This window comes from Octopus bimaculoides, chromosome 4 (genome assembly GCF_046866305.1).
Source record: "Octopus bimaculoides isolate indiv1 chromosome 4, ASM4686630v1, whole genome shotgun sequence".
NCBI classification, from domain to species: domain Eukaryota; kingdom Metazoa; phylum Mollusca; class Cephalopoda; order Octopoda; family Octopodidae; genus Octopus; species Octopus bimaculoides.
Window position 1 is genome coordinate 92,431,665 of NC_142931.1, and position 25,432 is coordinate 92,457,096.

Genomic DNA, 25,432 nt, shown 5'->3' on the forward strand with positions numbered 1-25,432 from the left:
TTACTTTACTCGAAGTAATAGTTTGTCCTATACTTTTACAGATGTAATAACTTGTCCTGTACTTTTACAGATGTAATAACTTGTCCTGTACTTTTTCAGGTTTATAATCTTAAGAATATTACTTTTCATGCTCACATTTTTCCATGTAATAATTTTATGTGAGAAATAATCAGCCTTTCAGATATAAAAATAAATAAGTAAAATAAACAATAATAAAGAACAGAAAACAAAAATGTGCCTGTCAGCAAATAGTACAGTGAATGGTATGGTGGGGTATGCACAACCCCAGACACAGGTAACGTGTGTACACTTCTCATTACTCAACAAATAACCAAGTGGGGTTGTGCATTAACTCAGTGGAGTGTGCCAAGAAATTACCTGGATGGATAGCACTATCACTGCAAGACATACATACACAAACATCGCCTGGGGCATAAGATACCCTATCACACCACCAGAGGGTTAAAGCTATGTAATCGTCACACCCACCTTCCTTTCCCTTCTTCAGCATTTTAAAAGTTACTTGTGTATATGTGAATTAGTGTGTGTGTTTATGCATGTATCTGTTTACATACGTTATGTATGCAGCATCCATCATTATATATTTTAATCGTTCATCAATTTCCCCACGATTGCTTGAAAATTTCGAAATTTAGATTCTTTCATTTAACTTCTACCTTACCCTTCTCATTCAAGTTTAATGCAACTCAGCCTGCACCTCACACCTTCCTTATACATCAGCAAAAATAGCTAAATGATTGTCAAGAGATTTATAAGTTATAGGATAGGATATATATATCATCATCATCATCATCATCATCATTGTTTAACGTCCGCTTTCCATGCTAGCATGGGTTGGACGATTTGACTGAGGACTGGTGCAACCGGATGGCTACACCAGGCTCCAATCTAATTTGGCAGAGTTTCTACAGCTGGATGCCCTTCCTAACGCCAACCACTCAGAGAGTGTAGTGGGTGCTTTTACGTGTCACCCGCACGAAAACAGCCACGCTCGAAATGGTGTCTTTTATGTGCCACCCGCACACGAGCCAGTCCAGGGGTACTGGCAACGATCTCGCTCGAAAACCCTACAAGGCCAGTCAGGCGGTACTGGCAACGGTCACGCTCAGGATGGTACATCTTATGTGCCACCCGCACAAGAGCCAGTCCAGGGGCACTGGCAACGATCTCACTTGGCTTGCCGGGTCTTCTCACGCACAGCACATTTCCAAAGGTCTCGGTCAGTAGTCATCGCCTCGGTGACGCCCAATGTTCGAGGGTCTTGCCTCACCACCTCAGCCCAGGTCTTCCTGGGCCTACCTCTTCCACGGGTTCCCTCAACTGTTAGGGAGTGGCACTTTTTCACGCAGCTATCCTCATTCATTCTCACCACATGTCCAAACCAGTGCAATCGTCTCTCTTGCACACTACTACTGACGCTTCTTATGTTCAGCTTTTCTCTCAAGATACTTACACTCTGATGGGTATGCACATTTACATTACACATCCAGCGGAGCACACTGGCTTCATTCCTTGCGAGCTTACGCATGTCCTCAGCAGTCACAGCCCATGTTTCACTGCCATGTAGCATGGCTGTTCGTACACATGCGTCATACAGTCTGCCTTTTACCCTGAGTGAGAGTCCCTTTGTCGCCAGCAGAGGTAAGAGCTCTCTAAACTTGGCCCAGGCTATTCTTATTCTAGCAGTTACACTTTCAGCGCACCCACACCCACTACTAACTTGGTCACCCAGATAGCGGAAGCTATCAACTACCTCTAGTTTTTCTCCCTGGAATGAGATAGAAGTTGTTTCCTGTTTGTTTACAGTGTTTATTGCACCTGAACATCTGCCACATACAAAGACTAACTTTGTAGTTAATCTGCCTTTGATATTGCTGCACCTCTTATGTGTCCATAGCTTGCACCGGGTACATCTTATAGAGTTACTACCTACTCCTTTACTGCATACTGAGCAGGGCCATCTACCTGAAGGGGTTTGTGTTTTATCTACCTTCCTACTTATTAGGATTTTGGTTTTTGCTAGGTTGACTCTAAGGCCCTTCGATTCTAGTCCTTGCTTCCACACCTTAAACTTCTCCTCTAGTTCTGATAGTGACTGTGCAATTAGTGCAAGGTCATCAGCATAGAGGAGCTCCCAGGGGAAACCTGTCTTGAATTCCTCTGTGATCGCCTGGAGGACTATGATAAATAGGAGGGGGCTGAGGACGGAACCTTGGTGGACCCCTACCTCTACCCGGAATTCATTACTGTACTCATTTCCAACCTTCACCTTACTGACAGCATCTCTGTACATGGCTCGCACAGCTCTCACTAACCATTCTTCTATCCCAAGTTTCCTCATTGACCACCAGATAAGGGATCGGGGGACCCTGTCAAAGGCTTTCTCCATGTCAACGAAAGCCAGGTACAGAGGTTTATCCTTGCCTAGATATTTCTCCTGCAGCTGTCTCACTAGAAATAAGGCATCAGTGGTGCTTTTACCTGGCACGAACCCAAACTGCATCTCATCTAAATTGATTTGCTCCCTAATTAGTTAGGCTATGACCCTCTCCGTAACTTTCATAACCTGATCTAACAGCTTGATGCCTCTGTAATTATTAGTGTCTAAAGCGTCACCTTTACCTTTGTAGCAGTTTACTATGGTGCTGCTACACCAGTCATTGGGTATGACTCCTTCGTGTATCACCTGGTTCGTAATACGGGTGACTAGGCTGTAGCCAACACTGCCAGATATTTTGAGCATCTCTGCAGTGATTCCTGATGGGCCGGGGGCTTTCCCTGTCTTCATACTCTTAATTGCTTTATCTACCCTGGTACTGTCAACTCGGATAGCTGGTCCCTCTGTTGGGTCGACATACGGCAGGCTCTCTTTCTCCCATTCATTCTCTTTATTAAGCAATCTATCGTAGTGGCATCTCCAGACCTCTTTCTTTGCAGCCTCATTTAGTGCAAGCGTACCATCATCCATGCGAACACATTTCTCTCCTACAACATCACTATTCTCTCTCCTACACTGTCTTGCAACACGAAATACCTTGAGTCTTTGGTCCTCACGGCGCAGAACATTGGCAAATCTTTTCTTATCTGCTTCCCCTCTGGCTAAATAAACCTGTCGCCTAGCTTCCCTTCTGGCAGATTGGTACAATTCCCTGCTACCACCGTTCTTCCAGTCCTTCCAAGCCTGTTTCTTTTGTCTAATAGCCCCATCTACATCCTTGTTCCACCACCACGTTACTCTGGGTCGAGAGGGAACTTTACACCAGCCACAGATCTGGTCTGTGGCTCTCAACAGGTTGTCCCGCAGAAATCTCCAATTGTCTTCCACGTTGTATAATGCTATATCCCCTTCTATTTCGTCAAATGCTTCAAGTAACTTGTCTCTAAATCTCTGTCCATTTGCAGGGTCTTTAAGTTTCCATACCCTTCTCCCCCAGGCCGGTCTACTTCTGGGCACCCATATTGCCTTGATCTCGAAGTCGCTAACTACTAATCTGTGTTGGGGTGTACATTCTTCGCCAGGGAGGGTTTTGGCATTTATAAGCCTCCCTCTTTCTCTAGTTCTGGCGAGGATGTAGTCGATTTGGCTAGAGTGTCTGCCGGATTGGTAGGTGACTAGGTGACAGGCAGGTTTCCTGAAGTTGGTATTGCAAACCATAAGATCGGTTGCATCACAGAACTCCAGCAGTCTGGTTCCCTCCTCGTTGCGGGAACCAAAGCCATAGCCTCCATGTATGCCATGGAAGCCTCCAGCACGACGTCCGACATGACCATTGAAGTCACCAGCCACAAAGAGAAGGTCTCTGTCTCTTGTCGACGAGGTAGTTTGCAAGAGGGTGTCATAGAATTGGTCTTTCAGCCCATCCGGGAGCCCCGGTTGAGGGGCATAGGCTGAGATGACAGTAGCTAGCCTATGATGAAGCACTAGTCTAATCTTAAGTACTCTGTCACATACTCTAACTACCTCGATTACCTTATCAACCCATTTCTCTGCTAGAAGTATTCCTACGCCCCCGACTCCGTCAGTGTTCCCTGCCCAGAAAAACTTGTATCTGTGTTCTTTGCCTGTGAGGAACCTCGCAGAGCCTTCTCTCCATCTTACTTCTTGGATGCAGCACAGATCTACGCGTCGCCGTTCAAGCATCTCAACAATCTCACCAGACCTACCTTTCAGCGTGCCGACGTTGAGAGTGCCAATCCTGACAGTGTGGGAGGAGTGGGTGTCAGAGGAGTGGGCCCGTGTGACCCTGGGATGGGGGTAAGCAGTGTCGTGAACCTGAAAAGAAAGCTTGCATTTGGCAGAGTTCATAAACAAAAACAATACCTACAACCTTCATATACTACCCAATCTTTATGCGCTATAAGGTCGATAAGAGGGGGGGGTATAAGGTCACAGGCAGTGTTCGCGGAAGATGATCTAAAAAGACTTCCGGTGCTGGTGGAGGGGGTGGGAGGGCGGGCGTACCGCGGGCTAATGGAGCTTCGTCGTGGGTTCTATTAGCATAGAGATTCCAGTATGAAATGGTGGTGGAGTTGGAAAGCGAGCTGGTTATATGTTTGGGATTCGCGAGCGAGTCGAAGAGGAAATGGTGGAAGAAGTGGTGATTCAGAGAGGGAGAGATAGAATACAATAGGGAGGGAGAGGGAGAACCGGCAGCAGTACATCATGCTGGTCAAATTCGTTAGGTTTTTAGGAAAAAGTTGAAAAAAACACAGCAGTGTTTAAACGTGAGATTAAAAGTTTAGATCGGTAACAGAAATGAGAGTTAAAAATCGTAATTTTTAAAGGGAGTTAGAGACAAATTTCAGTCAGTTTTGGGCTAAGGAGCAAAAACTTCAGCAAGTAGATGCGAAGACGATAGATCGCGTGAGATAGAGAAAAAATACATAAATAATCATGAATTCAAGACATAAATGTATAGTTAGAGAGAATGAAGTGGGGTGGTGGATGGGGAGCGCATCAGAAGGGATAACATATGAAAAATAGGAATGACTTAGCTATTGTTCATGTCTTGGTGAGCTTCGTCGTGGGTTCTATTAGGTAATGGAGCTTGTGTGTGTGTGCTATGTATAAGTATGTGTGTGTGTGTATATATATATATATATATAAGCCTAGTACTTATTCTATAGATCTCTTTTGCTGAACTGCTAAATTACAGGGACATAAGCACAGCAGCAACAGTTGCCAAGCAGTAGTGGAGGACAAGCAAAAAAGCCCCCCCAAAAAATGCACACGCACGCACGCACACACACACACACACACACACTAAAAATTGAAGGTTGGTGTTTGTAATATTACTTTTATTTTATGGTTGACATATCACAAACTCCATCCTTCAATTTTTATTATTCATACTCTCCAATGGAAATGGGATTTTGGGATTTTCTCTGTATTTAAAACTGCAATTTCCCAGAGTACATTGTTCTTTTGCAATTTTCAGATAACTGCTGTCCATATTAGTGCTTCCTAAAGCAAACACCTGGATTATCTTATTCCAAATGACATAGAGTAAATATAGAATATTCATTTTAAGATAATGTTTTTGAAGCCTGATTCAAATCCTATTATATTGCATGATGTGGAATTTAACCTTGTTGGTATTTTAAATCATGTATTTATAGCTCCTTTTATATCTGTTAAATTAGGAATTTGCTTCTTGTTTTTATGGCACTCCCTTCAACAAAGTAGATTATTTTGTCTAGTTTATACAGTTAAAGTGGATAGGTAGTTAACCTGGGGCCCAGGGCAAATATTTTCTTATGCAGCCTGTTTCCTTTACTGTGTATATATTCCCCAACTTGTTTATGCAGTTTTATATCTTACTTTAGTAGTAGAGCTTTTCAGTAAAGGAATTAAGGTTAATCTCTGAGTTGCATACAAAGCACAAAAGATTCAGTTTTCTTATCACCTGAAGCTAGATTGTTGTTTGAAAGAACTAGCAATTATTATTTTTTCATATAACAATAAAATGTTGGCAAGAAGGCAATACCCTATTGGCAAGAAAGCATATCCTGTTGAATCAGTACAGTTTTCACACTTTTAACTTAGTTGAAGTTAACTCCTATGTAAGACTTAGAAAGTAATGAGCTTGTCTCTTATGAAATAGACTAAATGCTTAAATCTAGCTTGTTCTTTTCAGTTTATTCCTCTCTTAATTTCTTCTGAAGGTAGCCAATATTTCAGAAGCAAAAGTCATTATTTTTTATCGTTTAAACCAGTTATTAAAAGAGTTATTTCATGGATCTTTATTTTGTTACTTCAAGTCTGCAGAAATTCTTATCTTCACTTTTTTCAGTTCCACCATTTGTTTTATATTTTAAAGTTGAAAGAAATAAATAGTTATAAATATTAACATCTTATTTCAGGTTAACACAATAAAATGACAACAAATTCATTAAATTATTTTATTAATCAGAAAACTAAGGACTCTAGTCATAATTTTTGCAGGCTTTTTCCATCTTTTTTGCTGCTGATGCCTAGTTTGAACATCTGTCAATGTCTGTATGAAATCTATAAGTAGAAAAGGAACTGCTTGAGCAGAGTAAACTCCTCTAAAAGCAGAAAAAGAATTACTTAGTGTTAAACTAGATGATATGGTAAGCTTGCCATTCCAAAACTACAAGGGGAAGCTGAAAAGCTCATAGGCTGACCAAGATACTCTCATGGAATGTGACCAAATGTGGTTTGTTTTTCAATAAGCACCCCTTGTGGTCCACACATTTATTCTATCGTTGTTGTAGTGCTTGGATCACATTTATGAAGAAGCTTTCATCCTGTTGCTCAAAAAACTCATCAACAATAGATATAATGTCATCACTGATGCAATACTATTTCCCAGCCAAATGTTTTTCTATGTTGGGGAACAGATGATATTCAGATGGGGCCAAATCAGGAAAATAGGGAGGGTGATTAACCAGTTCAAAGTCATAGTCACATACAGCAGCCACTGAAACCAAGGATTTGTGTGTTGGAGCATTGTCCTGATGAAACGAGACCCATTTTGTCAGTTTTCCTGGCTGTTTCATTTTGATAGTCTTTCATAACTGTCTCAGCAAGTTAGCATAGTACACTCTATTGATGATGTGGCCCTTTTGAAGATAGTCAATAAACACAATGTCTTTTGCATCCCAAAACAATAAGGCCATTACCTTCCCTGCAGATGAAACAACCTCGGCCTTCTTTGGAGCAGGTGAAGATGGGGTGTTTCCACTGTATGGATTGTTTCTTTGTCTCTGGCTTAAAGTAATGAAGTGAACACTCATCTTGGCTTAGGAAACATTCAAGGAGACCATCTGGATCTGCCTCAAACTATGTTAGATTTTCCTGTGATGTTATTAGCCTGATGCACTTTTGATCAGGTATCAGAAAACATGACACCCACTGAGCAGAAACCTTCATCATACTAAGTTCAATGTGCAGAATATTTTCAACTCTCACAGGATATGCTAATATCAATGGCTATTTGATTTATAGTCAATCACTTGTCATCCATCACCATGTGGTGAATTTGATCAATGTTTTCGTTGGGTCATCTTCAAGACTCTCCATTCTCCTCTTAAATTCAGCTGCTCATTGTTGCACTGTTGATAAAGCTGGAATGTCATCCCCTAATGTAACAACCATGTCAGTATGAATGTCCTTGGGGCTAAATCCTTTTTCTACAGGTATTTGATAGCCTCACAATGTTCATTTTCATGAGAAGTCGCTACTTGTTACTTTTGAAGTCTTCTTTGAACAGTCAGATGTCAGTTTACCTGGAAAGAAACAATGCAGTTATTGATAAGAAGCGTTGAAATTAATGCATGCAAAATTTCACAGCTCTAGCATCACTGAGCTTATGAACTTTTTGGCCCACCCTCGTATGTTGTGTTTTCATGGCATTAGCACTAGAGAAGTTATCCAATTCAAATAGAAAATGAATTCAGGTGAAGACATATATATTGGAATCAGTCTGATATTTGTCAGCTACTAAAGCTTTTAGTGAAGTTCATGAGTTTGATATATTCATATGCTATAGGAAGAAGAATCAAATACTTTGAGACTAACTCTTTGTCTGAAAGACAGAGAGAGAAAAAAGTATTTAGCATTTCTAGATGAAAACAATATTGTCAATTATGTTTACATTTATTTAGGTAAGATCTGGAATCCAAAGAAAGTAGTGGTCATTTATTTTTTCTCATTATGATAATTTGACCCCAAAATACATATATTGTAGTGAAGATAAATATCCTGAACTCAACATTAAGCACTACTCACCAGTGATTAAACCATTAACAGGAGTAAGATACCATTCACAATATAATCATATACATGATCATAGCTAAATTTGAGCTGTGATATTGCACTATCCCACCTGCTAAGTATATTCTATCTCCTTAGCTTTTTTGTTAATGCAAGGCTGACTGTGTTTTCATGTACTGAATTATTATGCTTTTAAAGTGTCCTATAGAATTTTTAGTGATGAATGCACTTGTTACAATTGTGCTTTATGAAACTAAGTAATTTCCTGTGTATGTATGTAAATTCTAGTTAGTTTCCTTGCTTCAATGAATCCAGTTCACCTTGGTGATTCAATTTTGTTCTGAAGCATAGAGTGAAGCTAACTATTTTGAATTGCATGGAATTAGTTTTGAAAAAAAATTTTTTTTTTAATTTCAATAAGCATTTCTATTGTTATAGATGTGCAGTCTGTGGTATATTTATTTAAATATCCTGCAGAGGATGTGTACTTCAACTATTTTATGGTGAATTGAGGGATTCTCAACATGGTTGTTTGATCTACTAAAAATAGCTGCTTATCTCCCTCAAATTTTGATGTACTGTCTTAAAAAAAGGAGAATGTTGAATAATGTAATCCCAGAAATACTATAATTAAATGAAAAGACAGAAAGCTCATGAAAGCTAGAATAGTTTTGATCCTAGGTTTGCTCAGTCATGGCCGATATGAGTCTAAAAGTAACAACCCGCACAAGCATAGAGCCTCACTCTAACACAGACAATACTGAAACATACATAGCTTATACAAAAAAGTCCTTGTGTACATGCATACATGCACTCACATGAACACACACACATGCACACATATATGGATTAACATTAGTGTAATTGAATATACATTAATGTTAATTCAGCTGGAATATCTTTGATTGTAGATTTGTTCGATTAGGATTGACTTAAAACAAATATATTGGATTGTTTACATAGCAGAGGCCATTGTTCCTTAGTCAACATCATGTCAAATTATGTTCATTGGTATATGTCCAAAATTAGTGGTTTGCAGAAGTCTTTTTCTTAGGGAAGGTTGTTTTCCTGTTCTGATGCTGTGTTAGAGGTTTGTGTCCATAATAAGCATATGTTATTCTGAAGATGGTAATTGTGCTAATATTCTGACAAAATACTTTGCTAACTACCAACTAATTACTCTTACTTGCATTATCTCAAATATAATAGAAACAATTGTAAGCAATTACTTCTTTTACTCTCTGAATCTTTTAGGACATCATTTTTGCTGTAACAGGTGGGTTTTCCCAGGGTCAGCAAAATGCCAAAATCATCATCCTAAGCTCACTCAGTTACATACATGCAAGGCCCTGTCCCAACCATTTTCCTCCCTTCCCCACCTATGGTACTACTTGGCTACTGCACTCACCTGAGAGCACAATCAGCACGTTTCATTTCATTCCCTCCCTAATGGTCTCCCCTCTTCCACATCATCCCTATCCACATTATTTCAATCAGTCACTCTCTTTCTATGCCTTCAGCTTCTGCTCTCTCTCCCGCTCTGCTATACTCCATTTTAAACACCTCTCTTATCTGCTAGCATTCTCAATGCCCTCCCATATCTACTATCATAACTCACATACTATAGTCCCATATGTTTCCATCTCCAGTGCTCCTACACCTTGCCCCTTTTTTATCTTGTCCTTCCTGATGCACTCCTAAAACTCCTACCTAACTCCTCTCCATACTCATATTTCCCATCATCTGCACTCTTACCCTTTCTCATCACTCACTACATTAACCTCTATTTCCACCTGTTTACTCTGACTTCCCACTCCTATCAAAGCATCCACACACTCATCCCTTCCCATGACCCACTGTCAGGATCTCTTTTCCTCATTTTCTTGCTCTTTGAGAGTTTTCTCTCACACCCTATCACTACCTTCCTCTTATCTCTTTCAGTCATGCTTCTTCTCTACAGCAAGAGACCTGTACTTGTCCTGATATCATAATTTAGCCTATCAACACTGGCATAAAGCTACCCACTTCCACATTCTCCTCCTAAATATTTTCTCTTAGCAGTGGAAACTTTTCCCTTTCCTTTTCCACTTTTCTTGAAAGTTGTATAGCATCCTCACTAGTACTAGTGGCCCAAAAAAGCACCCAGTACACTCTGTAAAGTGGTTAATATTAGGAAGGGCATTCACCCATAGAAACCATTGCCAAAGATGACATGCAGCTCACTAGTTCTCTGTCAAACTGTCCAACCCATGCTATCATGGAAAGTGGATGTTAAGATAAGGATGATGATGATAATGATGATCCCTTTGAAACTCTTTTCCTCCTTATTGACCACCAGTATGGTTTCTGGGGAGCCAGATCACCTAGAAATTTACTCTTCTGTGTCACTTTCTAGTAGTCTGTCACTCTTAGGAGCTTCAATGAAAGTATTGTTCTTGCACTTGATGATAGCAGAGCCTTTGACTGTGTCAGGTAGGGGAATCTTCTGGTTAAATGTATCCATATGACCTAGTAGATGAAAGTTAAGGGTTAAAGATTTCTAGTTTCAGTCAAGTCCAATACTATGTGCATATCTTAGCTTAAAACATTTGATGATGACTGGAAATCAAACTAGTTGAAAGGCAGTGAAAATGTAAATATTAAAAAAATGTTTTCTCACTAAAAATGAAGTTAATAATTTGAAAAATTATCTTGATAAAAGTTGCCACATATATTTGACCAAGGTTTATTGTGTTTTAATTACTGGTGGCAAACCTTATGCTTTAAAATAGAAACAAATGTTTTTTACAGTTAAATGCTTTTATTTTGACTTGTACATTAATATCAAAATATCAACAATTATTGTAACTACTTTAAATTGATAAAAGTTTAAATTTGAAGATTTAATAGGTAGAAGAAAGGTCAAACTAAAATAAGTTATTTGATATTATAATTTTAATAAAATAATTGTGCAACCTGGAATATATTGTTGAATGTATAGTAGTGAAGTCACAAAGGTCTTTTCTATTTTATTTTTGTAAACAGCACTTGACGTATTAATCTTCAGATAGTGTTATAATGTTATTCATAAACATATTTTTTTTGTTTATTATTCCACATTAAAAAATGCTACCTCATTTACTTTCAGTTTTCAGACCCTGATTTATTGCTGTTTACAGACTCAACCATTTGAAGCTAAAAAGATATGTGATATTATTCACAGAAGCTACTGTTTCCCTCTGTAGCCATTATGCAATGCTCCTATCAATTTCATAATTATCTATTGCTCATGTATTTACAATAGTTTCAGGAAAATTTGGACACTGTTTCTGTGATGTACTATGAGAGTAAAATGTCTTATCAGAGACAAAATATAGCATCATCATCATCATCATCATCATCGTTTAACATCCGCTTTCCATGCTAGCATGGGTTGGACGATTTGACTGAGGACTAGGTAATGGAAGCTATCAACTACTTCTAGTTTTTCTCCCTGGAATATGGCAGTTGTTCTCTGCACATTTTCAGTGTTTATTGCTCCTGAGCATCTGCTACATGCAAAAACTATCTTCCTAGTTAGCCTTCCTTTGATATTGCTGCACCTCTTATGTGTCCATAGCTTACACTGGGTACATCTTATGGAGTTTCTACCTACGCCTTTTCTACAGATCGAGCAGGGCCATCTACCTGAAGTTGTTTGTGGTTTGTCTACCTTTCTACTTATTAGGACTGGCTTTAGCTAGGTTGACTCTAAGCCCTTCGATTCGAATCCTTGCTTCCACACCTGAAACTTCTCCTCTAATTGTGATAGTGACTCAGCAATTAGTGCAAGGTCATCAGCATAGAGGAGCTCCCAGGGGCATCCTGTCTTGAATTCCTCTGTGGACCCCTACCTCTACCCTGAATTCTTCACTGTACTCGTTGCCAACCCTCACTTTACTGATGGTGTCCCTGTACATGGCTCGCACAGCTCTCACTAACCATTCATCTATCCCTAGTTTCCTGATTGACCATCAGATAAGGGATTGGGGGACCCTGTCAAAGGCTTTCTCCATGTCAACGAAAGCCAGGTACAGAGGTTTATCTTTTGCTAGATATTTCTCCTGCAGCTGTCTTATCAGAAATATGGCATTAATGGTGCTTTTCCCTGGCATGAACCCAAACTGCATCTCATTTAAGCTGACTCTTTCCCTAATTAGTTAGGCTATGACCCTCTCAGTGACCTTCATTACCTGGTCCAACAACTTGATACCTCTGTAATTGTTTGTGTCTAAAGCGTCACCTTTACCGACTATGGTGCTGCTTACACCAGTCATTGGGTATGACTCCTTCGTGTATCACCTGGTTAACTATATGGGTGACTAGGCTATAGCCGACACTGCCAGATATTTTGAGCATCTCTGCAGTGATTCCTGATGGGCTGGGGGCTTTCCCTGTCTTTATACTCTTGATTGCTTTATCTACCAAGAATAGCTGGTCCCTCTGTTGGGTCGACATTCGGCAGACTCTCTTTCTCTCATTCATTCTCTTTATTAAGCAACCTTTCATAGTGGCGTCTCCAAACCTCTCTCTTTGCAGCCTCGTTTAGTGCAAGTGAGTCATCATCCATGCGGAGACATTTCTCTCCTAAGCCATCATCCATGCGAACATGGGAATAGAGCTCTTTTTCTACTATCTTAATAACTTCACCACTTTAGAGTTCTTTAGCTGTCTACCTTCTGTTAAAATATTAATTTTTAACTGTTATTTTTCTTAAGTATGTTGATAAAAAAACACAAAACACCAGTTCATCTTAACCGAAGATTTGGGAATATTATTCTTTGTAATTAAACTCCATTATTTTGTGTGGTGGTTTCACTGATATCTAATGTTTCCTTGTCATATTCAGCCAGCCGATTCTCTGATCATCATTGTGGTCAGCAACAATATTGCTGCTGCTGTCACCCTTCCACCTCCTCTTCCTCCATTTTTATGTTTATATGGTAATTTATGTTTTATATACACTTCATTTTGTAGCAGTCAAAGCTTTTACTATTCCATTCATTATCCTAAATGTATTAAATAAATTTGTGAGTAACAGCTTTGTTGGTTACAATTTTCCAGCTTGATCATTGGCTCACTGCATTTTCTGAGTAACAAGGAAGAGAAAGAGTTATAGCGAAATACCTCCAGGGATTTTGTCTATTAACACTTTTTCTCTTGCTTGTGTTCATAACCTTAGCTGGTAGAGAGGGGGGAGTGAGAGATAGAGAGAGGGGTTTCGTCATAGTTTCCATTCAACCAAATTCTGCTCATTGATTTTGGTCAACCTTGAGCTATGGTAAAAGAGACTTTCCCAAGGTGTCACACTTCTGGATTGAACCTGGAACCATGTGGTTGGGAAGTGAGATTCTTAACCATACAGCCATACCAAGTTTTGATGTTCAGTTTTGTTTTCATGTAACATGAAATTTGTATAAAAATTGTTTTAATGTGCTGGGTAGCTGGTGTTAGGAAGGGCATCCAGCTGTAAAAACCATCCAAAACAGGCACAGAAGTGGTGCAGACTCCTTCCTGGCCAGCTCCTGTCAGCTGGTCCAGGAAGGCAAATGATGATGATGACGATGTTGGAGATATGTAAATTGTGATTCACCTACAGCAGTTTTTCTCAACCATTTTTATCTCTGGACCCCTTTGATTCCTATTTTACTCAGATGACTCCTCATAGCCATTCAATGCTAAAAAAAAATCCTGTTATATTTTTCATAATTAAATATTATTAGGAGTTGTATGAAGATAATTATTAAAATATTCTGTGTGTTGTAGAAGCATGACCAATTTATAGCATAAATTTTAATAACAAAATCTTATATGGACCCCCAAGGACCATAACGACCCTGGTTAAGAACCACTGACCTACAACTTGTACCCTAGATAGGAAATCCTGTTACTTTTTTTCTATTTCAAATTGGTTATTATCATCATCATCAGCATCATCACCATCATCATTGTTTAATGTCTGCTTTCCATGCTAGCACGGGTTGGACGATTTGACTGAGGACTGGCAAACCAGATTGCTACACCAGGCTCCAATCTGATTTGGCAGAGTTTCTACAGCTGGATGCCCTTCCTAACGCCAACCACTCCAAGAGTGTAGTGTGTGCTTTTGCGTGCCACTGGCACAAAGGCCAGTCAAGCGGTACTGGCAACGGCCACACTCAAAATGGTGTATTTTACATGCCACCTGCACAGGAGCCAGTCCAGTGGCACTGGCAACGACCTCGCTCGAATGTCTTTTCACGTGTCAGGTAACGATCATGCTCAAATGGTGCTATTTACGTGCCACTGGCACAGAAGCCAGGCAGCTGCTCTGGCAACGATCACACTCAGATGGTGCTCTTAGCACTCCACTGGTACAGGTGTCATCTCAATTTCATTTTCACTTGTCCCAACAGGTCTTCGCAAGCCGAGTTTAGTGTCCAATGGAGGAGACGTTGGCATGGGTGCCAGTCGTCGAATTTGGTTCGATTTCGATTTCACTTGCCTCAACAGGTCTTTGCAAGCGGAGTTTAGTGTCCAGTGAAGGAAAAGGTATGCATAAGTATGGGCTGGCTACACCCCTGGCAGAGGCCTCGGATTATGGTCTCACGCACAGCATATTTCCAAAGGTCTGTGATTGAATGATTAGTCTTTACAGTAGATGTATCTAATGGTAATACTATCTAGTTGGTCTGTTCTTTGACTGTTGTTCATCTCTATGTGTGTGTGTGAATACATACATCTTGTATTTGGTCAATCTGTCCTCTGTCCAGGCTAATTTTTTTATGTAGAAATTAATTTTCAGTTGGTCTGCTCTTATTAAATATTTACCACTCATTTTCTTTTATTCAGTTGATCTTCTGTTCTTTTATATTTCATTGGCTTTCATATATGATTAAATCAGACACCTTTTAATTTTAAGATTTTTTAACATTTCTCATACAATTTCTATTTCTAAGTTTAATTTTTTTTTTATTCTACTACAAGCAGAAAGATTTACCTGTCCCCAGTATGTCACCAAACTTCTCCGAGGAAGTCCATAAGCTGCCAGTACTGATGCTATAACAAATAATGTAATTTGCTAACCCTGATACAGTGGTGTTAACAAAACTAATGGAAAATTATTACTGAAAAATCTTATGAGATGGAAAAATACATATTTTAGTACTTAGGATTTAGTACTTTATATCATTGAAAGTATAAAGTCCATTGTCTAATCTACATTTATTGGATTGTTATTTCTGTACATCAGTATTCTCATTCTGTAGATTGCATAATTTGAAAACGGGACTGGATGATACAATGTGGATGCTTGTTACGTGTAGATCCAAACTTGAAAAGTCCATTGTGATATTTGTTAAATGAAACAAATATATTTAGATGTTTACATGCTCCAACTGAAATGTCTTTTTACTGATAAGTCTCAGAAATTTCTGAAGATATAAATCAAGTGTAATGCTTAGAGGTTAATATTCTTTCTTACTGCTTTCAATCATTGAACTGTGGCCATTCTGGAGCATCGTCATCTGTGGTTTTAGTCAATCATATTAATTCCTGTACTTATTTCTGACAGGAACTTACTTTATCGATCTCTATTTTCAAATGGTAAACTACTTTTAACATAGAGAGATGCAACTTTCTACATCACACACACATGTACCACTGCCCATACAAACAGGAATATCATTAAATTTCATTTGTAGAGCATCCACAAAGCTTACTCGAGATATTGCAGTGATGGTTTGCTGTTACCTTCCTTCAGAGTCTATCCCATATGGGTACATGAACTGCAACTGTTCAATGATGCTTCTGCATGATAGAAACATAGAAACAAATCACCCAGTCAAAATTAGGTGTAAGGATACTATCACGATACTATTGACAAAGTGGCTCAGAGGTTAGTGACAGTAGAAAATGTGTGAATGAAAACCTGTGAGGTTTCCATCCACACTAAAGTGGAATAGTTAACATTAAACCACATCAGAAAATAAAAATTTAAAAACCCTGCAAATACACCATGTCCAAATTGTTATTTGCAGTTCTACTGATGTGGATTTAAATATTTTAATTTCTGTGTTAATTGAATGTTTGTCTCAATGTAACAGTGGACAAGGTCATGATCTTCAAAGATGATAATTGATTGAATCCTGCTCACATCAAAAATACATATATACTACTCACAATTGCATAGTTTGTTAAAGCCTGAAGATATCCAAACACATTGAACTGAACATGATAATATAATGTAGATGAAATAAGTGTCCATGTTAAGTATATAGTAGTGAAACCTCTTTACAATCATTATGGGATTTTAAATAGACTAAAATATTTAAAATTTACTCATAACTTTGTGATAACCACATGGTGCCTGGTTCAGTCTCATTGCAAGGCAACTTTGGTAAGTGTTTTCTATTATAACCTTGAGTTAACCAATGCCTTGTGAGTAAAATTTGAATGGAAACTCTACAAAAGTTTGTTGAGTGTGTATATGTGTAATACACATACACACATGAATGTGCTATTCATGTCTCTTCCTATTGACACCATTCTGCAAACAGTGACAATATTTGTCCCACATAAATAAAAGGTAAAGCTCATCATTTGTGTGAAGTCAGGCAGTAAAGACCTCATTTGAAAAAATAAGTAGGAGATGAAGGACAATGGAATATGATCTTTACAAATCTCTCTAATCTATAGATTGGCAGAATTGCTAGAGCATTGGACAAAAGGTCTTGTATTTGTCATGGTTATTTACATTCTGAGTTCAAATTCCGTTGAGGCCAATATTGCCTTTCATCCTTTGAAGATCAATAAAAATAAATTACCAGTCAAATAATTAGCATTGATGGTTTTGACTTACCCTTTCTCTCTCAAAATTACTGGCCTTGTGCCTTATTCAGAACCCTTTATCATTGTTGTTATTGTTATAACTAAGCAGCATGTAAATTTTAAAATACAACTTGCTTTAATGTCCAAAGATCTTTCTAAGAGTTGTCATATATTCACAAGGCTATTGCCAACATAAATAAGGGGAAAATCCATAAGACATCATAATTTTCTCAGTGACATTCTGGAGGTTCCCATAATACTCTTTGAGTTTTACCATAATCCATTGACTTTTCAATCCAGGTTATTGAATTAATGAAGTACTCATCAGTTTTTCAAAGAGTCTTTGCTACCTGTAATGAGAACTAAATGGATTAATACAGCAAGAGTTAAGTATATTTGCAAAGAATGATGATGGAATATTAAGTGTTGGCTTTTCAACTAGAAGGCTGGTAAACTGAGTTATTTGTTGTTGATTATTATCCTAATTTCTTTTCACTTTTCAATTGCCACTGTTTTTACTTCATATTCAAAATGTATTAATTATTCGAAATGTATTAATTATGTTAAAAGTTAAAAAATACAAGAACACACCTCTTGAAAATACTGGATTGAAAGCCTAAATACAATTGCTCTTTCTTCGGGACTAATTCTAAATTGATCTATAAATCTGATAGAAAATAAGCTCAGGAATTTGTATTTTTACTGTGTGTGTTTTCAGATACATTGCCCCCCCCCCTCTCTCTCTCTCTCTCCCTCTCCCTCTCTCTCTCTCTCTCCCTCTCCCTCTCTCTCTCTCTCTCTCCCTCTCCCTCTCCCTCTCTGAGTTAGAGAAAGGGAATATAATTTTATTTATATGTACCTGTACAGATATATATGTATTTAAAATGTGTTTGAGAATAAAAGATGCTCCTAGTCTTTTCCATAACTTTTAAAATAACTAATTGTCTTGAATGAAACTTAGGAGTATATATTTATGGTGCTATAACTTACATCAGTTTCAGTTCGCTTTTGTCTTAAGAAATCATTTGTGTAACAACCAACTATATATTTTCTTATCTAATTCTTCATTTCTGTTTTTCATTCATATAATCAGATCGGAATTTTTTTTTTTTTAAGTAGGATTCACAAGCTAAATGATAACAAAGTTTGAACTTGAAACTTCTTAGTGTTTTTATCTATTAAATTTGTATTTCAATTTTTACTATTTTTATTCATTAGTTTAACTTACTCTTTTTTTTTTCTAGTTGCACCTAAATCTGATATCAGAAGAGCTCAGTTTAAAGGGAGCAAATCAATGCCTCCTATTGATACCTCATCTCCAGGACCAATCACTCAACCTATTAAAGATGCTGAGGAGAGTCCATTTCTTACATCCATGTTATCTTCATCTACTGACAGACCAGTGGACTCATACAACTTGCCTCTAAAGTATCTTCTTCAAGTGACTGATTCAGAGTTACAGAACATGTCACGTCAGGTGCCAACTAGTCAAAAAATGTCAATGGCTGGTGATGGCACTGCTATCACTCAGCTTGTTTTGCGTCCTGTATCTTCAGGCCAGTCAAATGTGCTGCAAGATAATGTAATTTTATCTGATATTATCAAGATGCCTGTTTCTGAGAGAGGAATAGAAAAGTATCAGTTAAAACCTGATACCATTGAATCACAAGGTACTGTGAACTTTATGCACTTACATTTTTGATTTCATTTTATGTACAAAATTCTTTTCATGTAAGTAAAAATAGGTGAATTAGTTGACTTTATAGTTGTATATTGTTGGTGTTTGTTGTATTTACCTTATGAAATGCAAATGTAATCTTGATCGTAAATGTTTTCAAATCCGGATGTCCTTCCAAATACTAATCACTCAGCCATCAAGGAGGAGTGCAAATTAGAATTAATGTGCTTTTAACTTTGACATCAATAAAGCCTTTGATTGTGTATTAAATGCACCGATCAAAATTTTCTGCCTACCAGCTCCACGCTTTTGTTACCTTGAAATGGTAGATTTTGATCGGATTGCAGCATATGTTAACAGAGCTCTTTCTGTCCAACTGTCAATCAGTTCTCTTGTTCCCCCAAATTTGGTTTTGCCCTCCAGTCTCTTCCAGCTTTATATCAATGGTCTACTTGCTGCTACATCCAACAGTACCTATTTTTATGCAGATGGTATGACCCTTCATTCCTCCCTAACTTACCTTGAACATACATCATCTATATGCAACCCAGACACTACATGCCAAACTTGCGTCAATTCTGTGAATGGAGAGCATCCTCCTGTGGGGTCATGCCAACTTTTTCACATCTAACAGAAAAAAACTTAAGCAGTACACATATCAAAATAACACAAGTGCATCACACACACACACTAAACCTGAGTAATATTCAGCTAGAATCTTCACATTCACTCCAAGTACTGGATCTTACTATTACCAAGAATATATCTTGGCAAAAGCATATCCTTAACTAAGATTGCATCCCAAAGCCTGGCCCTTTCTCCCCAAGGCCTCAAAATATTTCAGTTCCCAACAGTTGCTGACACTCCACAAGGCTCAGGTAAAGCCTACATGTGGAATGGTGTTGCTGCTATGTTCACAGATATTGTGGTGTCTATGTGCATAGCAGCACTCAACTGGCCCAGAGAATGGTTACTCAACTTATTGGCATTCAGTCACTATCAGACATGTTCCAGTCTCTGGTCCCAGATGTGCTGTTTACTGTCTTTGCATTTCTTCTATTGCTACTATAACGGCCTCTGTTTCTCAGATCTGGTTGACCTTGTAACTCTACCACTCAGGCATCCCTGACCCACTTGTCTCTCCACCTCTTGTCGCGTTTGTTGCATTGAATCTCATCTTGCCTAGTCCTTCTTTTCCAAAATATTGTCCTTCTGAAATTCCCTCCCTACTCATGTCTTTCCTGCAGGTTTTGACCTGCAACAGTTTAAACTGAACATTAACAACATCAAAACTCATCAGTCTTGGGGGGTCTATAAAGGCCATGGGCACTCCCATTCTCTCTGATTCAACAAATGAAAAGAGGATTGTGCACAGCTGTGTTTTGCTTAGATGCACTGCTCAGTGTCTTTAGCAATATTTGAAATTATGACACTTTACAGGTATTATCTTTAAAAAGCCATATTGCCTGGCCAAACTTATTTAATATTTATGAACATTTGAAAATAATGTGTTATTGCAGTGGTTGTAGAACTATCACAAAATTGAGCAATGATATGCAAAATTGGTAAATAATAATAAATAATATCACTTTATAATATTAAAAATCATTATGAAGCACTTTTAAATTGACTGTAGACTTGATGGTTGTATCCTAATACCAATAGACCTAGGTAATCTTTGGAGTGATTTTTTTTTTAATTTCTTAATAAGATTAAAAGGAATAACACCAAGAATTCCCAGACTTATAGGTTAGGTATAATTAAGTTTCTGGGTGATATATGTAAGATAATGACAATGGTTTATGACATTACTATCAGATAGTTTTTGTCAGTTCTGATTATAAAAATTATGGAACAAGAGTAAGTGGCAAAGAAACTATATCTAACATACCAGGCAAATTTGATTTATTTTTGGTTACTAATTAAGCCTGAGATTTGAACTTATAACTGCAAGCTATCAAACAACTTGTAAATTATACAATCTAGGTCCTACCAATAATTCATTGTCTCATATTTTCACATTTTTATAGCAGTTTTGTAATGTGTGTATGTATGAAGTATGAGGGGGAGGATAATCATTTACTAATTGGATATATATGATCACTGCCTTCTTTCTTAATTTTTCTTTTTGAGATTTCTAAAAAATACTATACAATTTTATTATACTTTAGGTTTCAAACCTGTGTACACAAAACAACAATGTGATCAGTATGAATCAAATCCGGTGAGTTACAGCAACTTCAAATCTCGAACTTTTAAGTCACAACAACCCCAGAGTGGGGAAAAGTTTAGGCAGCAAATCTCTGGAGATAATACAGTTGGTCGTAAACGTAAACTCCCCACAAAGCCAGGCCGCCACATTTGTCATTTTTGTGGTCTTGGATGTGCAAAGCCAAGTGTGCTTGAGAAACACATCCGATCACATACTGGAGAAAGGCCATACCCTTGTGTGGCTTGTGGTGTATTCTTCAAAACTAAAAGTAACTTGTACAAGCATAATAAATCACGAGCCCATGCTGTGAAAGCTGGTCTTGGCCAAATCCCCACAAGTACATCATCTGAAATGACAAGTACTGAAGGTGAGGGTGACAATGAAGATGCCAATGAGAGTGAAGAAACACAAACAGAAACAAGTGATACAGATGGAGAAAATGAAGAGAAGCAAATGAAACATTGTTTGTTAGATCCTTCACGATTAAAAAGAGGTTATTCTGAATCTGATGCCAAAATACGTATTGAGGAATTTCAAGAGAAAAAGTCAACATCTTTAACAGAAAATTGTTTTTTGGGAGATCAGCATCAATCTGTTAATGTTACCAAGATGACAAGTTGTGGAAGCAGCAACACCACAAATACCGTAGCATCTGTGAATATCCATGGGGAAATAAGCAAAGGTTCATCTTTGGAATTACATACTGATAGTCCACTTCATCATTCTGGTAACTTAGATGGTAAAACTAAACTATCAGTTTCAAGTATGACTGGACATACACCTGTTTATTTACCAGATAAATGCTTCTATGATGTTCCTCAGATATCTAAATTACCAGAAACCAATTTAAATGAAGAATCTAAAGAAGACATTTTGGTACCAGTTGCAGATAATGTAGTTTCTGGAAGTTTACAAAGTTCTCATGCTAAGGAGTCTTTCAACCTTCATGACAAGCAAACTGTGAGTTCCAAAGACCATGTACCATTATCATTATCTTTACAGACTTCGCACAGCAAGTCACAAGATAAATCTATACATCCCATCAACAAAAGCAGTGAAGAGACAAAAACAATAAGTTCTCTCAGCATCACAGGCTCAACACCTACTGATAAAAAAAGACTTGAGGAGCATATTTTGCAAATCATATCTAAAAATGATACTATTGTAAATACTCCAATGTCTGAACCACCACGTCAGAAAAGGATATTCCGTCAACACAGTGACCAACCAAACACTTCAGGTTCAAAATTGGAAGAGCTGCCTCAGTCAGTGTCAATGACTAAAGTATCAATACCAAGTATTTTATCAATACCCTTGGCTCCAATACCTGATGACAATGATATAAACAAAGATCTATGCCTCAGTCCACAATCTTACTTTACTCCTCTTATTTCTGAAAAGAAGGAAATCTCAAATCCCAAACTCCCAGAATTACTTTCATCCTCATCTAAGACAGAAAACTTAAATGAAAAACTTTCTTCCACCAACATTTGTTCTGGGCTCCAAGGAAGCCAAGAAATTAAAATTGAAATTAAGTTGCCTAAAACTGGTTCCAATGTTGTAACTATTGCAACACCATCACAGTCTATCATTGGTAAGCCAAACATGCAATTTTCACCTACATCTGTTGTTACTACAGTTGTAAGTTCTTCATCTTTTGTAAAAAATCCTGAAAATAGTGTTATTAAAGGCCTTCTTTTGAAAGGTAAGACATCTTCTTTGACTTCTCCAACTCCCCCAAGTAGAGTCATTAAAGAAAAATCAAGTAGTGTTGATGAGATAACAACTATGAGAAATGAGTCAACACTCATTTCCTTCCAGCGTGAAGATATTGGCACTTATTCTGTGTCAAATGTGTCTTCTGTTTACAGCAAGGCTTCACAACTACAAAAATTTCGACATTCAAAAAGTAGTTCATCTTCTACAAGTATGGATTCTCATACTTCCCCTATTACTATAACAGAAAGAAGACCAGACCGACCTGCTCTAGTGAAATGCAGCTCTTTCGAGAAGGATGTACCACCTGGATACCTATCTCACAGTTTTTCAAGTGATCGTGAAAGTTCAGTTGATGTTGATCTTGAGAAAGGTGAACGTTTAAAAGATGATAAACATGATTCAAATGCTGTTGTATTTAATACTGAAAATTATGACCTGGTGGCACCAAAAAAGAAAGGAAGGCCTAAGGGCTCAAAAAACAAACCAAAGATGATGAATGCAACAGTATCAGTGCAAGGTCTATCTTCTACTACTTTAGCTACATCTTCAAGTTCATCACAAAATTCTATTTTACTGGCAACTCTGAAGCAACCTTCCCTGCAGCAGCCCTACACAGAGCCGTCTTGTGATTTGCCTCCTTGGAAGGTAATATTGAAAAATAAACTTATAAAGAGATCTATGAGTACAGAGAGAATGCTTTCACAAGAAAAAGATTCTGATTCATTCTCTGCACAGTCTACTATAAGTACATCTCCCAGCACAGAAAGTTCTAGTAGCCTTGGACCTGTACGAGCTTCATCTTTTGAAATGTTAAAGCAACCTATTGATAATGAACGGAATGAAAGAAACTCACCATTAAAGAAACGAAAAGTTCCAAATGAGTTTCTTCAGTCTGATCCAATTTCAAGACCTGGAGTAACTCGAGCTGGATCAGAACCATTAATGTCACAAATGGGGCTAAATGCTGCTTCTTCAAAATCTTTGTCTGAAAAACGCCTTAGCAGTCTACCTGAAACATTGGAGTATAAATATTCTGTTCCTCAAGTGACAAACTCTTTAAATAATCCAGTGTGCTCAGGTCCAGTTACAGTACCTGTCGTTGTTGCACAACCAATTGTTATCCCAATGAAATTTTCTGATTCTATTCAAAGTGCTATACCTGCCCATGTACCTGTCACTTCAGGGTGGAGCAAATTGAACAAAGTTGCTTTATCAACACACTGTGATATTCAGTTATCTTTGCCAGCTATTCCAGCCACTTCAACATCAAGCAAACAAATTCTACAGTTACCATTGGTAACAAGTCTAGTTGTTTCAAAATTTCCTAAAGACAATAAAATAGAAGCAACAAATCTGACAGAAGAATTCCCATTGTTAAATACTTCAAAAGAATTGTCTACAAGTGTTAGTAATAGCACTGACATAGTTAGTGTAAGTGAGACATACACACAACCAGATGTCACTTCTATTGTAGTCCCTGTATCTGCTTGCCCAGCCTCACTTCTTTCAGGAGACTCTACACTAACATCACTTAAAGAAGTCTCAACTGTATCAACAACTGGATGTAATACCTCAAAGCAACAAATTACTACTTCCTTGCGGAGTTTAACACAAACTACATTTTGTTGTGTTCAGCGTTTGCAACCCATGTATGTTCCACAAGGTGAAAATCAAAAAATTTCGATGTATTCTAACTGGAGGGTTTCAAAACATACACCACATCCAAGCAACCTTACACCTCAGATGTCCTTATTTCTATACAATTCTAAGAATACAAGTGATCCTATATATTCTGTGGCCAAGTATAAATCTGAAACAAATGTGACTGAGAGTTCTGAATGGAATTTGTATTCCAAACGAAAACTTCTGCCATTGAGCTCTTCTGTTGTTGAGAAACTTTCCAATGGAGTGTTAACCATTGATACAACTGTGGCCACAGAAGTTGTCAAACTACCAACAGACATTATGATATCTGATAAAAAAGATATTGGTTTATTGCCACAATCTGAAAATAAGGTTGACTCTTTACTAACTAGTTCTAGTTCAAAAGAAACTGTTACAACCAAAGAACCCAAAAGAGTTCGAATATTTCAAGGTGGCTTTCGTTCTACTGAAGAGTATACATATATTCGTGGAAGGGGACGAGGGAAATATGTGTGTGAGGAATGTGGCATTCGTTGTAAGAAACCAAGCATGTTGAAAAAGCACATCCGCACCCATACAGATTTGCGGCCATACCACTGTAGACATTGTCGTTTTTCTTTCAAGACTAAAGGTAATTTGACTAAGCATATGAAATCAAAAGCTCACCAAAAGAAATGTTTGGAACTCGGTATTGATCCTGTGCCTATTATTGTTGATGAATCACAAATTGACTCAGAAGCTTTAGCTGCTCAGAGTGCTATAGCCAAAGAGACTAAGAGCTTGGATGATGAGAATGAAGATGATGAGGAAGATGATGATGATATAGATGATGAAGAAGAAACTGATGATGCTGATGGCCAATTTTCGGATTCTGAAGAAAGTGCCCGTACAAGCTTTGAAAGAATGGACACTAATGAGACAGTTGATACATCTATTGACAGAGAAAGGTAAATATGTTTGCAGGAATATTTTATTGTCTTTTAATGAAATGTTAATGTATTTCACTATAAAGTAATGGACTATTGAACTGTAGATGAAAATTCCTTCTCAGTTAGTAAATATAATTTTACTTTTCAGAATGATGCAAAAATGT

The 25,432-nt window shown here is 37.8% G+C and overlaps 1 protein-coding gene across 3 annotated transcripts in view; it reads left to right on the forward strand.

The window, feature by feature from the left end:
• The window catches only part of LOC106872863 (uncharacterized), a 187,946-nt gene that overhangs the window by 142,989 nt on the left and 19,525 nt on the right, over positions 1 to 25,432 (forward strand). For all 3 annotated transcript variants that reach the window (XM_052967244.2, XM_052967246.2, XM_089350998.1), the window contains exons 3-4: positions 18,331 to 18,756; positions 20,936 to 25,286. In XM_052967244.2, the coding sequence (XP_052823204.1) occupies positions 18,331 to 18,756; positions 20,936 to 25,286 (4,777 nt within the window). The remainder of the gene's footprint in view (positions 1 to 18,330; positions 18,757 to 20,935; positions 25,287 to 25,432) is intronic.